The sequence below is a fragment of the Cyanistes caeruleus genome, chromosome 3 (genome assembly GCF_971803275.1).
Source record: "Cyanistes caeruleus chromosome 3, bCyaCae1.hap1.1, whole genome shotgun sequence".
Taxonomy (NCBI): domain Eukaryota; kingdom Metazoa; phylum Chordata; class Aves; order Passeriformes; family Paridae; genus Cyanistes; species Cyanistes caeruleus.
The window spans coordinates 68,597,343-68,613,517 of record NC_141703.1 but is presented as its reverse complement, the minus strand read 5'-3'; the positions used below and the strand labels follow the sequence as shown (position 1 = coordinate 68,613,517).

Genomic DNA, 16,175 nt, shown 5'->3' with positions numbered 1-16,175 from the left:
CTGGTCCTGCTGCAGGACTAGAGGGAGAAGGGAGCACCCTGGATAATAAAGGTTTCTATTTCCGTGAGTGCTGGTGGCTAGGAAGAACTGCTGCTGGAAGGAGACACTCTTCTATCCCCATGGCATCAATAGCCCCCATCTCACCTGTCACCTGGGCTTCTGATGCTCATGTACAAGCAAAGAAGGCAGCACAGCCTGGTTCCTGCTCCCAGGGGTAAAAGCATGTTCTCCATTGCCTGTACTTAGAAACAGTCTCCAGAAAAGACCTACAGTGCCAAACCATGAGTCACTCTGAGACTCAAAGTGGTATCTCCAGGTCTTTCAGATGCCATCTAAGTCCCCATTCTAAAGGAAACTTCACAGTCATTTGATTTCACAGAGCTTCTCTGAAGTAAATCCATATTTCACACCTGAAGCCTGCAGAAGAGAGACTAGGGAAGCTTAACTGTGAGAGAGCAAGGAGGTGTGACTTTGTCCCAGTGGTCCAGATGAGCAAACTCATGATCTGAAGCAGCAAAATGTAACCACTACTTCTACCAAAGCAGAACTTTGCAGGTCAATTAAGAGCCATGGGGATTTACAAGTGTTAATAGATACAGGTCCCTGGATTCAGAGGTAGTTTTGCACTTGTTTCCTGTTGTTTCCTGTGCAAAGAGAGGCACCATGTGTCCTGATACATAGCTGGCAGACAGAAACACCCTCAGGGTAGAAGCAACAGCTCAAGTTGTATCACCCCTTAACAGGGCCATCATTTGCAGATATCTCTGTGGTGACTGAAACTTTCTTCTCTTTTGCATTTAAGACCAAGAAAACAATTGGATGTTATTTACTTATTAAGTACACATAGAGGCACAAAAATTATCAATTCACTGGTTCATCCCTTTCAGGTCCAAAAGAGGCAATCCATTCATCTAGTCTGGTATTTTGCAACACATGCCAAGGGATTTCTGGATCAAATGCTTAAGTTTGATCAATCTCAATTATAATTTAAGAATATAAAGTACGATTATGATGTCAAAGCCAGCCAAATAAAAAAGGGGTAGGTTAGTGAATGGCAAAGCTGGGCTGCGCTATGATACACATCATAGTAGAGCCTGAACAGTGTAAGGTTGGTGACAGTAAATTAATTAAGTTCTGGGCAGACTAAAAGCCTTGACCATGACTCCATGCTGTGGAACTAAAATCAGTCAGTAGTGAAAATGGATGTGCAACTGCCTAAAACAGGCCTTCGCAGGCATAGAAAGGTATTTGAACAAGAGTGTTGCTTCCTTTTTAGTTCTAGATCAGAGCAACTTATAATTTATTTACTCTCTGTATGCATTTGCTGTTCTTAGATAAGTGTACACATACTCATATAAATGTTATAGAGCCAAAGCAAACCACCCAGTTGCTAAAAATAATGCAATAGTTCTAATAATACTTTGTTAACACTTCTGAGCTGTACACACTCTCATGCCAATATGGCCAATAGCTGCAAATGTAAACAAATACGTATTCCCCCAATAACTACCAAACATCTTGCCAGTATTTGCCCTAGCTAGGTCAGGCAGGTTGTATAGAACAATGTGGTAAAGCCTTTCTAATAAAGAGCAGGGAGGGATTGCTAATTTAAAGGTTTAGGTGTAGAAATTAAACAAACTGAAACCTCAGTCAGTTACTTGATATAAATCTCATTCCAATTACTACCAATTGAAGTTATTGACATTTCCCATCATACCTGGGCAACCAAGGCCATGCAGTTCCATGTTCTGTGCCCCACAAGACCCACCTGAAGACACTTGCTTCACCAGCTCATCAGAAGTTTGTACCTTGTTTGCCCTGTAATTTCCATACATGAGCATAGGCACTTTATATAATGCCAATGAAAAGTAAATTGAAATATTTAACAGCCATAGATCTGAGAGATAAACAGTCTTGGTTTCCTGTTGTATCCATCAAGTTTTAATATCTCTAGAAATACAAAAAAACATCTTGACTAATATCTAGCCTGATGAAGGTGCTCATTTCATCAGCTATTTAAGGAGGACATATTTATAGAGAAGAAATAAACCATAAACCATAACCACAAACTTTTCTTTCCCATTGAGCATATGGAATTGAAAACAGATATCCAAATGCACAGTCTGACACCTCCACTATGAGCCCTTGTGGGACCACTTTGGTAAACCACACCCAGAAGGCAAAATAAGCACATATATATGTAATGTGCATTGAGAAAAGATACAGTTGTATCTGCCTTAGTCTGGTCTTCAGTCCGGGTAAGTGAATGCCCAGCTAGAAAACAAAACAAAACAGCTGAGGCTGGTAATACCAGAGCTAGACTATAGCAACATTTTCACAGCCACATTCAACACAAATGCATGTGGTTTCCATACTCCTCCACCTTGATGTGCCTGTCCTGGCCCCTGCATGGAGATCTCGCTCAGGCCACTCAGATGAGAAGTGGTTGTGACTCCGTCATCCACCCCGCCAAAGGGATGCCATGTGATCAGACAGTGGCACTCACCCAGAAGTGTCATTTCATGCCTCCACACATGATTCAAACTGTGCTGTTTACACAGTGAAGAGAGCCCCAACCAGACTATGCCTGTGGGTCATCAGATCTACCTACTGACGTGTGTCAGCAACCATGGTGCCTCTGCTCTAATCCCACTGTGACAGATCCTAGCACATTACCATCAGTTCAATATTCTTCAGAAAAGTTTATCCCATTAGTAAGTGAGTAGAAAAGTACTGATATGGTATAAACAGGAAGCAAGTACACTAAAATTGATACTAAAACAATTTCTAATTCCTAGGAATTTACAGTAACCATGTACATTTTCTTGGCCAAACTAAATTCCTTTACCAGTTTGATACTTACAATTTGTAACAGATTACCTGTCAGGACAAACAAAGCAATATAATAGAACTGAATTGGAAGACTTTCATAAAGACAGACAAACTGCCTACCTGCCAGGAATCTACCTGCTCAGCCATCACCACAAACTCATCTGGGGCTGTAGTAATCACTAAGCTGTAAGCACAGAAACAAATTAGGAGCTATGTAAAAGAAAATGTAAAGCAAAGTTGAAGGAGTTATACTTTGGCTACTGGTTATTAATTCCAAAGCTCCATCATTAGAGCTGAACTGTCCTGTAGTGCTCCAAGACAAAAAGAAAAGAAAGGAACCACTTTCCATCCACCCCACTTAAACCCATAAAGCAGAGCTGTAAGTAAGTAAAGCCCCCAGGTTCAAAACAAGAGAAAGTAAATAATGCAGCACATCACTTTAAAATAGAGAGGTGAGAAGAACTGGAACAGTCTGCACAGAGGAGCCTTGCAATGGCTTAGGATCAAAACCCACTTTGCTGTTAAATGACATCTAAAGCACCAAGTCTGAGGAGGTAGATGCACATGCAGAAATCTTCTGGCAAGATTGCCTATGGCTCAATTACATTGGGAAACGATAATCATTAATACTTATAAAATAGATTAGTATGATTGACAATTGCAGCACTGCATGAGACAAAGAAAGGTGCCCTAAACACTTTCATCACAACAGAACAAGAAAGTTCTCTGTATTATACAGTTTAATGTGATTTATTTCCTCTATGTAATATCCACTTGCATAACCAACTAAATTTTAGTTTCCTTGACCCTCAATCTCATGGTTTCTTATGAAATAATATTGGATTTTAGATCATAGTAGGGAAAAAAAAAAAAGTTCCCTCTTGAGAATTTTATCAAATAACTACTTCTTGTAAGGCTTCTTCAACCTTTCTTGAAGATCAGATGCTGGACACCACTAAAGACATGACATGAAGCTAAAAAAGCCCTTGTCTGATCCAGGATGGCAACGCTCACGCTTCTGTTAACATTAGTCTATGGTGATCCTGATGAGAGGTTTTTCCATAGAGGAATGACAATGGGAACAAAAGGGGTGAATTCCTTCACTCTGTGTCAAGGAAGAATCCCACAGGAAGGACGCTTAAGTGAGCTATGTGAAATTGTGAAATTCCATTCATGAAATGCCCTCACACTCATCCCTTCTCGCTCCCCACGCACTAAGCAGGGGGTCTGTTCCCAGAGCACAGGCTTCCTGAGAGAACATCCGAGGAGCAGAGACATCTGCTCACAGGTCCCTGGCTCCCAAGGGCCACTGTGCCCTGTCTGCTTCACCCGCTTCCAGGCATGGAGTGGAAATAATGGCACCACATTGCCACAGCATCTTCAACCCACTGAAATCCTCCAAACAGCTGCCTTGTAGCCCCCTGCCTATCCTTCAGCTGCTCCAACACCAAAGAGAACCTTGTTCCAAGGCCATAGCTCCAAAAGAAGGAATACAACTTAAAAAGAAGCTGTATTGCTCAAGTGCTTAGTGCCACAGACCAGTGACTGCTGGGAAAGCAGCCCCACCACCCAGAAAAGTCATGCCAAAAGAAATTGGTGTCAAGGACATCACACTGATTTATGCTCTAAGTATGCTACAGGTGTGACTTGACATTGTGGATATGGATTTCAGTAACGAAAAATCAACTGTGATTTGAAGGGAATACAACAGAGAGAAAAATCAGCTCACCACAAACATGAACCCTTTTCTTCAACATTAACATGAGACAAACCAAAGTCCAAGAAAGATGATTAATGACTCTATTAACTATTGCACAAACATCTATAATGGTCTTGAATACACTGATGCACCACAAGCTAAATCATCCTCCTCTTCATCATTAGTCTGGCACATCTGCACTCACTGTGCCACACCAAAAACACCCCAAAATGCAAACATGACTTAATGCAGAAGAAACAGTCATCCACATTCCCTGTCCAAATTTCTCCGTACCTCTCAATGGCTCAAGACATAAGTTTCAGACAAAAGTACCTCTGAAATCTCTGGTTTCAACTCTCTTTGCCATCACTGTTGGTTTCTCAATCTGTTAGCACTTTGCTTAGTTCCGTCACGAATTCATTCTGCTGGTCACAAAGGCATGGTATTATACCATGCCTGGCTTTGGAGAGAGCACTAATGACTGCATTTTCACTTTTCCAACTCCTGCTTGCCTCATAGTTCTTTATTTTAAGCATCAGGATTTATGCAATACTGATCTCCAGCTGCAGGGGAATGAAACTGAACTTCTGCATCTCAGTAAGTGGAAACTGGGCGTCTTCCTGATGATCACTGGACCAGTTTTAGGATAAGCAGTTCCCCATGATGGAGCAAGATGTCAGACTATTCCCAGCTTAGGATGCTTGGGAAAGGTTGCTTCTCGGTTGCAAGGATATGTGCAGTAAGGATGCATCACAAGGACAGAGAGAAGAGCCTGCTTCTGTCTGTGGGTAGAATTCATGCTCAAATATATACAGAAATGTTTTTCTACATTCTCACTAATATTGGTAGAGGGGAAAAAAGAGACTACTGGGGGCAGGGATGAGATCTAAAGATGAAGCATGCTGTTGGAGGGAGTGGTTTGCTTCTTGAAGTTCTCACACCAACAGGAGAGACTTTCCTCCAAGAAAAGAGGTGACTGTGACTTGGCATTTCATGCAAAACCTACTCTTGCAGCAGTCTTGCTTTCCATTCCCTCTGGGCCTGCAGCAGGAAGTCCCAAACCCTGACTCTGGGGGATTCAAAGGAACAATTTTCCTACTGAAGTCTCACCACAGCCCCTCTTGACACAGACTTTGGAAACACAGAACCTTAACCCTCATCTGCTGAATTTCTTCTTTTCCCAGTCTCAGCTGGACATGAAAACTAGCAAGCTGATAAACAGTGTGCTGGAAGTTTCCAAACCACTTTAAAGTGTAAGGACTTATCAACGGTCCTGCAAATCTGGACAATTTCCTTTTGTCCTGTACACCCACACAGTGTAACAGGCTACTGGTTTCAGTCTTGAAAGCATCTGACAAAAAATAGACATCTTGTTTGTTATTGTTTGGATGTAAAAAAACCAAAACCCAACTCCACCAGAAAACCTCTCAATTCTCCTCAAAGGCAAATTTCTAGGGTTCTAAACATTTTGGGTGTTTCTGGATATGAAGATCTTTACTACAGCACAGGTCAAGTCTTGATTTCATCCCACACAAACTATAAATCTAGAAGATGCTAGCCCAGCCCACAGGAGCTGTTCCTGACTTACATCAGTTGCTCCAGACTTAACACCAGCCGTAAGAGAATGAAATCTAGCTTTGTGTGGAGTACATGGGAAAAACACCTGTCTGGAAAAACATCAGTCAGCTGCATAAGTGATTTTCTTTAGCTGTGACAGAAAGTTTTATGCTTTAACCCCCATACACACATTTGTTTTTAAATCTCTGCTATATAGCAGTGCCTAAGTCTTCTCATTTATGTGAATACAGTTTGGATTTTTTTAGGGAGCCCTGTTTCTATGAAGGTCAAGAAGAAGTGGAAAAGCCAGTTTTTCTCAGCTTTGTTAATAACTCCAGCCCTAATCCCAAACTGGACCATTCTGTCTGTGTCATTGCTTCAGCAAGTATTCAAATCAAATTGAAACTTTAACATATGACTTTCAGTCTGAACAGCACTTTCAGAGGTTAGTTATTGCAAGAAATTAACCTCAGCACTGATTAAATTTAACCTGGAATTTCTTCTTTCATTTTTTCCAGCTAGCCATGAAATTAAAAAATCCACTGGGGATTTTGATGATCTAGTTCCATCTGAAATAACTGAGATCTTACAGTGCTGTTCACAGGTAAAACTATACTAGAACTTATTTGCCTTCTAGTTGTAAATTGTGAGGTACCACTTCTGTGTGGAAAGCCAGAAATACAGATGGAAATACAGCTAAACCATCAGTTTATGTTTCTGGAAACCTGGTTCATAAGCCTTGATCCAGGCTGCAGAGTTTGATGTTTTCAAGGGTTAAACACAGTACTTCATAATCCCAAATGCTAGTGATTAGAATTATAGTAATACAAAACTGAGGACTGGGAGATTGAACTCAATCTCATAATTGAACAGCAACCTCTCAATTGAACTCAATCTCTCAATTGAACAGCAACCACATATTCATGTTGACCATTATGTGTGCAGTCATTAACAAGCATATGCAATACAGTTTGTGAAATAAATAACTATAAGATATAAAGAAAACATATGTGAGTATTATGCAAAACCTAGAAAAAAAGCATTGCTCTTTCCCAAGTTAATGAAAATATTCATGTGCACAGGAGAGCTGAAGTGCCCAACTTCATCTCACATGTCAAATTAATTTAATCTTCTTAATCTCATTTTTCAAATGGGGACTCTCAAAGCTTGTAGGCTGCATGTTGCTTTGGGGAATTTTAAATTATTAAGAAGACTTATATGAGCTGAAAGACCTCCTTCTGTCTTCTCCTTGTGGAGGTCTTTCTAGGTTCTTTCTGAACGACTGACTATTTCCAAGAACCTCCTCTAGAACCTGTCAGTAAATGGAAGCTCAGCAGGCACCTGAAGAGGCTGAATTACAAGAGGGGACCAGTGACAAATTGAATTTCACCAAGAGCACTGGAAACTGAGAAGTCCTGGGCAGCCTGAGTAAGAAATGTAGGTAAAGAACCATTGAAGGAGGGTGAAATTGGAGGAAAAGCACAGAGAGATGTACAGTACAAAACATCCAATCACTCCAACAATAACTTTCAAACTCTCCATGCAAACACAACTGTGGAGAGTTCTGACAATGGCCCAGGAGAAGCATGATCAACCTATTTGAGATGTCCAAACAAAGCTGAGCAAGAATGCTTTCCTAGAAGCCAAAAAAATAAGGCAAGAAAGACTATCAGTCTGAAAACATTTAAATTCTGATTTGAGCACAATATCTTGTACATGGGGAGGATGGGAATTTCCAGCAAAATGGTTTTAAGGGCACCCAGCCAAACTAGAGAAGCAGCTTTCCAATGCCTACAGTACCTGAGCCAACCATGAGGATGTTTGTCCCCAGCACCCAGGTTGTCCCCTAAGCGAGCCAAGCTTTTCCCACTGGGATTGGTCGAGGGTGCACATGAACAGGAAGGTGAACCAGGGTCTTTCTCACAGCCCCTGGCTCACAGAGTCCACCCTCTCCCTGGGCAGTGGGCTTGCCATGATCTGCACAATGGAAAACCTTTCCGACAGGAAAGAGGAAGCCAGTCCCCCAGCGGAGCTGGTCACTGCAGGAGCCCATGTAGGAGCAGGACGCCGAAGTTCAAACTCAAGCTGTGAAGGAAGCCTGGCAAGGATCTGAATCCACATTTCCTGTATCTAGGGTGGGTGTCCCATGCCTGTGCCTATTTCATAGGGCATAAGAACCTCCTAGGCAGAGACAAATAATGTGGGGAAATTAGCACTTTCCTGGGGAAAAGAAAGAGGAAAAAAAAAAAAAAATATAAAAAGGAGAAGAATACCTATGTATCTGTATCAAAGCTGATGAATCAGCACTTCCCGAGCAGGAAAACGTCTCGTCGGAGCGGCCCCGCCAGCTCTCCTCCCGGGCAGCCTCGGGCAGCGGGACCGCTCCCTTGGGCTCAGCGGCGCGGGGCTCAGCGAGCCCCCGGCCACCCTCTGTCCCTCGAGGAGCTCGGCTTTCCGCTTCCCCACCTGGGGTTTGTTCTCGCTCCCAGCCGGTCCCGTTCTGCCGGGCGCCGTCCCCGCGGGAGCGGCGGTGCGCGGGAGCCCGTGCGCGGACAGACTGCGGGACCGCCGGTGCGCCCCTCTCGGCCGGGCATCCCCGCGGCTCTGCGGCCCTGCCGAGCCATGAGCCCACGCGGGACCGGCCTTTGCCCGGCCACCACGCAGCCCTGCCCTCGGGTGACCAGCCGCGCAACGCTGGGACGCACTGCCCACCCATCGCGGCTCTCCGGCCCAAGGGGACTGTCTCTTGGCTCAAAGTAAAATAAAACTCAGTTAAGAACATCAACTCTGCAACGATCCATCCCCATCATTGCGGGATGCAGGCACCGGAGAGCAGCTTCATCCCACTCTCCAGTAAGACCCGGCGGGAGCGCCACCGGCGTTCCGCCGACCTGCTCGGGCAGGAGGCAGCAGGACCTCGATTTTTGCCAAGGAAAGGTCCACCTTTGCCGCTTCTTGGGCAGAGCTGGGACACTTGAAAACCAAGCGCGGAGGAAAGAAGCGTGCCCTGCAGCCAAGGCGTGCTCTCTTTCCGTGATGCACCGGTTGGGACAACTCCCGATGATGTACGGCGGTCCCCCGTGCCCGGGAGAGGCTCTCCTCTCCGCCAGCCCTGCTTTGCTTGGAGGAGGAGAGGCACCTCTGCTCCGTACCGCCGGACCCTCCGGGGAGCTGCTCCCGGGGCACGCCGATGGGGATCCGGAGCGCAACGACCGCCCGGGATGTGGCCTTTCTTCGCTCCCTGGAAAGCAGGGATCGCTTCCCCGACCCTGGCCAGAGGAGAGGGGCCAAGGGGAGGCAGGTGCCCTCCGGCTCCAGCCGACAAGCGGGGTGCTGCGGGACGGGTCAGGGGCGCGGGAGGCGCAGCGGACGAGGCACATCCCTGGGGCCCCGCCGCGGAGAGCTGGGCGCGGAACGGGGTCTGAGTGGGACAGCGGGTACCGGCGGTCCCTTACCTGCGAGCAGGAGGGCGGCTCCCAGCAGCACGGTCCCTGAGAGCAGCTGGCGGGGCATGGTCTTGCCTGCGAGAACGCAGGGCTTTCTCCCTGCCGACGGCGGCGAGGCAGGGGCAGAGGCGCCGGCTGGGCTCCGACGGGCTATCCTCGGTCCCGGGCGCTTCCCGAGGTGGCGGAGATAATGGCAAAGCGAGGCGCGGAATCCGCATCCAGCAGCCCCCGAGTCCTGCCCACCCGCCCGCCCCGGCCCGGCCCGACCCGACCTGCGGAAACGGAGAATCCGCCGCGGGCCGCCCTGCCAGCTTCACCTCCCGCGGGCATCAGATACCCGCCAGCCCCAGCCTCGCTGATTTATAACTTCTCCACCCCTCGCCGCGCACCCCTCCACCCCCCCCGCCCACATCCTCCGCCGGGAGCACGCCCTCCCCGGGACGCGTCCCCCGCCCGCCCGCCCGCCCGCCCGTCCGTCCGTCCGTCCGCCCGTCCGTCCGTCCGTCCGTCCGTCGGCGGGCACGGTGTCACTGCCCCGCGGGTCTCCCGCTGCCGGCAGCCCCCGGTGCCCAGGGAGCCCGGCCGTGCCGTCCCGCCGGAGCCCGGCTCTGGGCTGCTTCCAGCCGCCGCCGCCGCAGCGCTGCCGGGCCGGGCAGCGGGACTCGTCGCTCCAACGCCGCCCTGGGAAGGGCGGACTTGAGAATCCTGGACCAAATGCTGAGCGATGGGGTCCCGGTCCTACGGAGCCCCTCTCCGGCTCCGCAGGAAAACCTCGACAGCGCCGCGTCCCGTCACCAGCTGCTGAGCCGGGTGCCAGGTCGGGCCGGGACCATTTACAGCCGTTCCCCGGCTGACGGGAGCGATGCTCGGAGCGCCCAAAAGCGCTGCCCTTGCCCCAGGGGCCCGGGCCTCCGCTCCCCGTCCTCCCTGGGGAGAGGGAGCAGCGGGGCAGACCGCCTGACCCAGACCAGAGCGGGTCCCCAGCGAGCGGCACAGAGAGCGCTCAGAGCAGGGAAGCCAGGAAGGGGCAGCACTGGCTAAGGATGCTTAGCGAGTCTGCCCTGCCAGCTCTCCTACTGGCCTTCACTGACTCTATGACATCCAGGGCAGCGCTGGAAATATATTTCTCCCCCCCATACACATACCTTATATTTCCCACACGTTTTATTTTGTGAAAGATCAGCCCATGACAGCAAAACTCAAGCCCTGTGTTCCCATTTTTCCCCATGTAGCCAGAGAAAGCCTGTTGCATGAGTCAGGTCTTCAGTTTGACCCAATGTGGCCTTTCCTATATTTTTATGCTACGAAATTAGTCACAAGTCTGCATGGGGCAGGTAAGTGTGATCATCCCCCTCTTAGAGAGAAGGAAACGGAGGCGCACAGAGAGGTTAGGCAGCTAGTCCAAGGTCATAGGAAGCTGGTGACAGGAGACACAAATAGAACTCAGACCTCCCATGTCCCACCAGACCATCCTGTGCAAGAAAAAAAAAAAAAAAAAAAAAAGAAGTTGATGTTGTTTTTAACTTGAGTACTGTTTAGCTTTAAAGTTTAAAGTCTGTGAGAATATTTCCTGCACGCGTCTGTTTGACTCCTATTCATAAATTACACCCTAAGCTACAAATTTAAGTCTGCATTTTCCAATCTTCCTGCCCCCAGCTGAGACCTTGAAAATAAAATAGCTATGGATACCTTCCCCCTCAGCTGCTCACACCATGGGGGGAAGAACCCAGAGGTTTCTTTCCCGAAGAGGATGACTCACACAAAGTCACCTCCTCCACTGGAGAGGACAGCAGCTGGCAAAACAGTCAGCCAGGGAGAGCAGACCAACAAGAACGAGGACACTGAGCATCCTGACAGCTTAGACCCCCGAGGAGCAAGGGCCCCCAATGGAAGGACCTCAGGGAACAGTTTGTGCCTGCCTTTGGCCGACCCAGTGCTGGGTACGTGCTGAGCCTGAGATGATGCAAACACAATCACAAGCTCAGCAGCCGTGCCACAGCAGTTCCTCCCCATCCTCTTCACACCTCCTACATCACAGCTGCATTCAGTCCTGGCCCTCCAAACACCACATTTCTTTGGCAAGTCACAGCTTCTTCCTTCTCCAACAGATGTCATCAGCTCCTGATCCACTCAAGTAGCTGAGGACCAGGGAGGCCAAACCTGAAGATCTGCTCCTAATCTGCTTTCACTCTTTTAAGGTTAAGGTCATGAGATGTGAAGACTGTAGAATGGAACGACCCTAGCAGTGAGATATGGGGAAGAAAGAAGAAACAGATATTCCTATAAAGCAGAAGGAAGGTACAGTAGGAACCTTGTGCCTGGAACTGGACAGTCTAAACACCTAAACTGGAACATCTGGAGAGAGGGACAATGCATATGTGAAGGGGAGAGCTGTGTGGAATATACTTGACCTTGTGTTTGGGTTTGTTTTGTGCACTACTACCATGCAATTCACAACACCCAGCAGGATGCAAACTACCTTTGAAGAGTAGTTTAGGTCCTGTGCCTGGACAAACACTAAAGAGACTGCTACAGATCTGTCCCAAGCAAAAGTCTATCCTGCAGGCAATATGATCTCTTCATACCAGAATCCTAGGCCTTGGTTTGATCCTAAGTAGTGGGTGGCATACGTGAGGCCAAATTTATCATTGGAATTCAACCATTACTCACTGAGGCAAACAGCTCTGGTACTAGCATATCTCACAGCAGAGCTGTGGAGAATAGGGTGAGTTTCTAGAGGCGGGGGAAACCCAGGAGAGGCCCACATGGAACTGACAGCTTGCACAAGAGAGGCTGACTCAGCATGGGACAGAGCCAGGAGCCCCTTGGGGAGCATGAATCTGAAGACATCCCACTCAGCTGGAAGCTGGCTAATGTCCTTGGCTTCAAGGAGGGTAAGAAGGATGACCCTGATAACTACAGGTTCTGCTGGAGAGCAGTGCCACAGAAAACAAAACGTCAGTGGCAAGCTGAATGTAAGACTGCAGTGTAACTCATATTAGTGACTTGTATCAGTGAGTCCTGGCAGCCAGGAGGTCAAACATGACCTGGGAGGGTGTCAGGCACAGCATGGCCAGCCAACCTGGGGAGGGGATTGCCCCACTCTGCTCTGCACTGGTGGGCCTCACCTCAAGCACTGTGGGCAGTTTTGGGTGACACAATGTAAGAAGAACATCAAACTATTACAGTATGTCCAGAGGAATGGGATCAAGATTGTGAATGTACTCAAGAACAAGACTAAGGAGGAGGAGCTCAAGTGACTTGTTTGTACAGCCTAGAGAAAAGGAGAATGAGGGGAGACTTCATACTGGTCTATAGCTTCCTTACAAGGTGAAGAGGAGGGGCAGGAGCTTTTATCTTCCTTCTGGTGACCAGTGATAGGCCCCATGGGATCGTCACAGATCTGTGTTGGGAGGTTTAGGTTGCATATTAGGAAAAGGTTCTTCACTCAGAGCGTGACAGGGCACTGAAACAACTTCCCTACCGCACCAAGCCTGCCGGAGTTCAAGAAGTGTTTGAACAATGCTCTCAGGCACGTGGTGTGATTCTTGGGGTATCCTGTGAAGGGCCAGGAGTTGGACTTGATGATTCTTGTGGGTCCCTTCCAACTCAAAATATTCTATGATTTTATGTTTCTATGAATAATGGATACACAACAGTTGTTATGTTCCCTTCAGCTCTGAAATGTGGGAATTTTCATTTTTCTAGCATTTGTTAAAAATACTATTACCAAATACTAGGAAGGAAATCAGCCAAATTTAGCAGCTGAGAGTAAGCCCTCTGAAACATATCAGGCAAACATTTTGCAAGACTGATCATCTGCTCAATCTCCAGCACTACAGAAGCTGAAAAAGAGAGAGGAGAAACAGCCTTCACAGTAGACAACATTTGTTTTCAGTGTTCACTTGCAGCCCAGCAGTACCGTGTATTGTTGCATTTTACTCTGCTCTGCAGGAAGATCAGAGTACGGCTTTTGCTCGAACAGCCAACACATCTGACATTAATATCATCAAGCCGTCAGGCAGAAAAAGCACCAACTCTCCCATTTGCATCCCTTGCCCATTCCTGGCCAGCAAAGCTCATTGGAATAACAGAGAAAATTAGCAATAGGAAATCTGATTGAGAAGGTGGGTAATCAAGGCTCTCAGATCTTAGGTCCACGTTGAGCAGCAGACTAGCATGACAAAGGAACAGAGACATCACCCTGAGCATATTGCACTTTTCATAGCTGAATGCTCAGCCAGCCCAATGCCTCTTGTCTGCTTTCTGTCTCTTGCATGTCTGGCTTCAGGAGTTAGATGGAGTGGCAACTCCCTTATGGATATGACTTAGTCAAGGCACTGGAACTCATTCTGAGGTTGTGGTTTCTACTCCCCAGTGGAAACAGGACACTTTGAACATCCTTGTTTAAGGCTTTAGCCAAGTCTTCTGGGAAGAATTGCTTGGACAGTTCCTGTGGACCTGGCAAAAATAAAGAGCCTGGAAAATCTCATTTACACTAGAAGTTGATACCCTCCCAATGTGACCTGGCTCTTTCTAGTCATGGCAACAATTCCTTATTTGCACCGGTGCTCAGAATAGTTCCTTGTGTCACTGGTTCCAATGTTCAGGGCATTATACAAAAGGTCACCACCAGTACCTGCAACAGCAGGTGCCTGCCCACAGAAGACTGCATAGGTCAGAGTTACAGCTGAGGAACCTCATGATGTGTGTTTTACTCCCAGCAGAGAGGTAGACACCTCACAGGAACAGACTAGACTGTCTCTGAGATGTTTTCCAAGCTCTTGTCGTTGGGTGAGAAGGAAAGATGTCAAAGCAGAGCAGACTGGATCTCCCTCTGCAGATCTTCTGCAGAATCTGCATCTGCCAACTTAATTTGACTGGATGCTTCCAGGACTGAAAATTTAATCAAAGCAATATTTCAGCTGATCACCTGAAAACATTAAAATTATTGCAGAACCAGTGTGAAGGGTTCCAACACTCCCTGTGTCCCATACTCCATCCCCATAGTTCCTTGTCAGTTCCACTGGCAGAGCTGTTTCTGAGGCTCAGTTTAAAGCAGTTTGGTGAAACAGCCCAGGATGTAACTTGCTTACTTTCTATGGAGAGTCACTTATACCCAGATCATTCTACAGGTACAACTTACAGCAAGCACATCCATTCAATGGGAGATACAGTGACTGTGAAGACTAGAAGAGTATTATAAGTTTCTGTATTAATCTAGCCACTGGGGAGACTGTAACCTGGAGCAAGAAGTGGGGTGAGATGGGTTGGTCTACCTAAGACCTTCCTCTGACTCTTTTCCTCTCTCTTTTCAATTTCAATCACCATTATTTGGACATCCTCTGACAGGAACAGAGTTCAAGAAGCACTCTGTCAAGGAAATCTCACTTACCATCATCATTATCCTTAGTTTTCTCAAGGACTGTGGGAAGAAGAAGCTGAGACATCTGTACTACACCTGTACTATGGTGTTTACCCAGACAGCTACTTATGCCTGCTCCCTGGGCACATGCATAGGTAAATGTGCGCAGAAACATAAATTACATCTGTAGTGGTGCTTTCCCTCAGAAAGGCTGAGCTTTACCTTATGTTGTGTACACTCTTGGCTCCGTACCTGGTCAGTGTTTGTGGCAAAGACAACCAAAAGCTGCAGCAAAGAATTAGTTCTTGGAGGAGAACCTCACACCACTGCTGTCCATCGTTCACCAAAAGGTATGACAGCTCAGAGCAGAAATTGTGTCACATCTTCATACAAATTTCCCAGCTGCATCACAGTTAGGTTCATTTCTGAGGGCAGGCAAAGCAGGCAGCTGTCTAACCATGACAAGAAAAGTAGAGGCAATGGGAGCACGTAAGTTGATGCTGCTCATTTTTCATTATAGTTAGTTAACTGGCATGAGCAATTAATTAGGTTACCTGGTATTTGATTGGGAAGTTTGGAATACTTGGGCCTGGAGAGTATCCCCCTTCCTGGATTTGTGGTGGCTGGAGCTCAGCTGGTTCAGTACAAGGTCACTGCTTTCACTGACAGTAGTAGTTGTGGAGCAAGTCAGAGGACAGAGTGTCTGCCCATCCTATTCCTTGGGAGATGCTTTGAAACTGAGGCCAAACCGCTGATCCCTGCTTATGCTGCACCACAGCTCACACAGGTACACCTGTGCCCAGCCTTGTACCACCACTGTGGCCCTACTGGGCAATAATCAGACATGCTCTGACCCTGATCACTGTCTCTGGGCCTGATCCTGACCCAAACTTGCCATTCTGGCTACTTGCTGGTATAACAGCTGCTCTTACCTGCCTGTTTGGTGCCCTTGGCTCATTTGAGAATCACTTGGCCCTCACTGGTCCCTGGCACATCCAACATGATTTTGGCTCTGCCCACATCTCCTCTCCTGGTCAGGAGCACACAGCAGAAAGCCAGTGATATCAACACCCTACTAATAGCAAAATCTACTACAATGCACATTTTCTTACAAAATACTACACAATTGGTTTTATATGTGCATTCAGCAGTATTTTACTAAACAGGAAAAAAAAAAAAGAGTGGAACAAAATTTTTTTGTCCCTGGAAAACACAAGTACAATAGAAGAATGTTAGTAAGCACTTCCACTGTATGCTGGACTCCACTCACATGCAC

General features: G+C 47.2%; 1 protein-coding gene across 1 annotated transcript in view; it reads right to left on the bottom strand.

Moving 5' to 3' along the window:
- The window catches only part of FLT1 (fms related receptor tyrosine kinase 1), a 108,621-nt gene extending 98,748 nt beyond the window's left edge, over nt 1-9,873 (bottom strand). Inside the window, exon 1 of the mRNA XM_086881684.1 lies at nt 9,544-9,873. Within this exon, the coding sequence (XP_086737810.1) occupies nt 9,544-9,601 (58 nt within the window). The 5' untranslated portion in view covers nt 9,602-9,873. The remainder of the gene's footprint in view (nt 1-9,543) is intronic.
- Nucleotides 9,874-16,175: the final 6,302 nt, after the last annotated feature.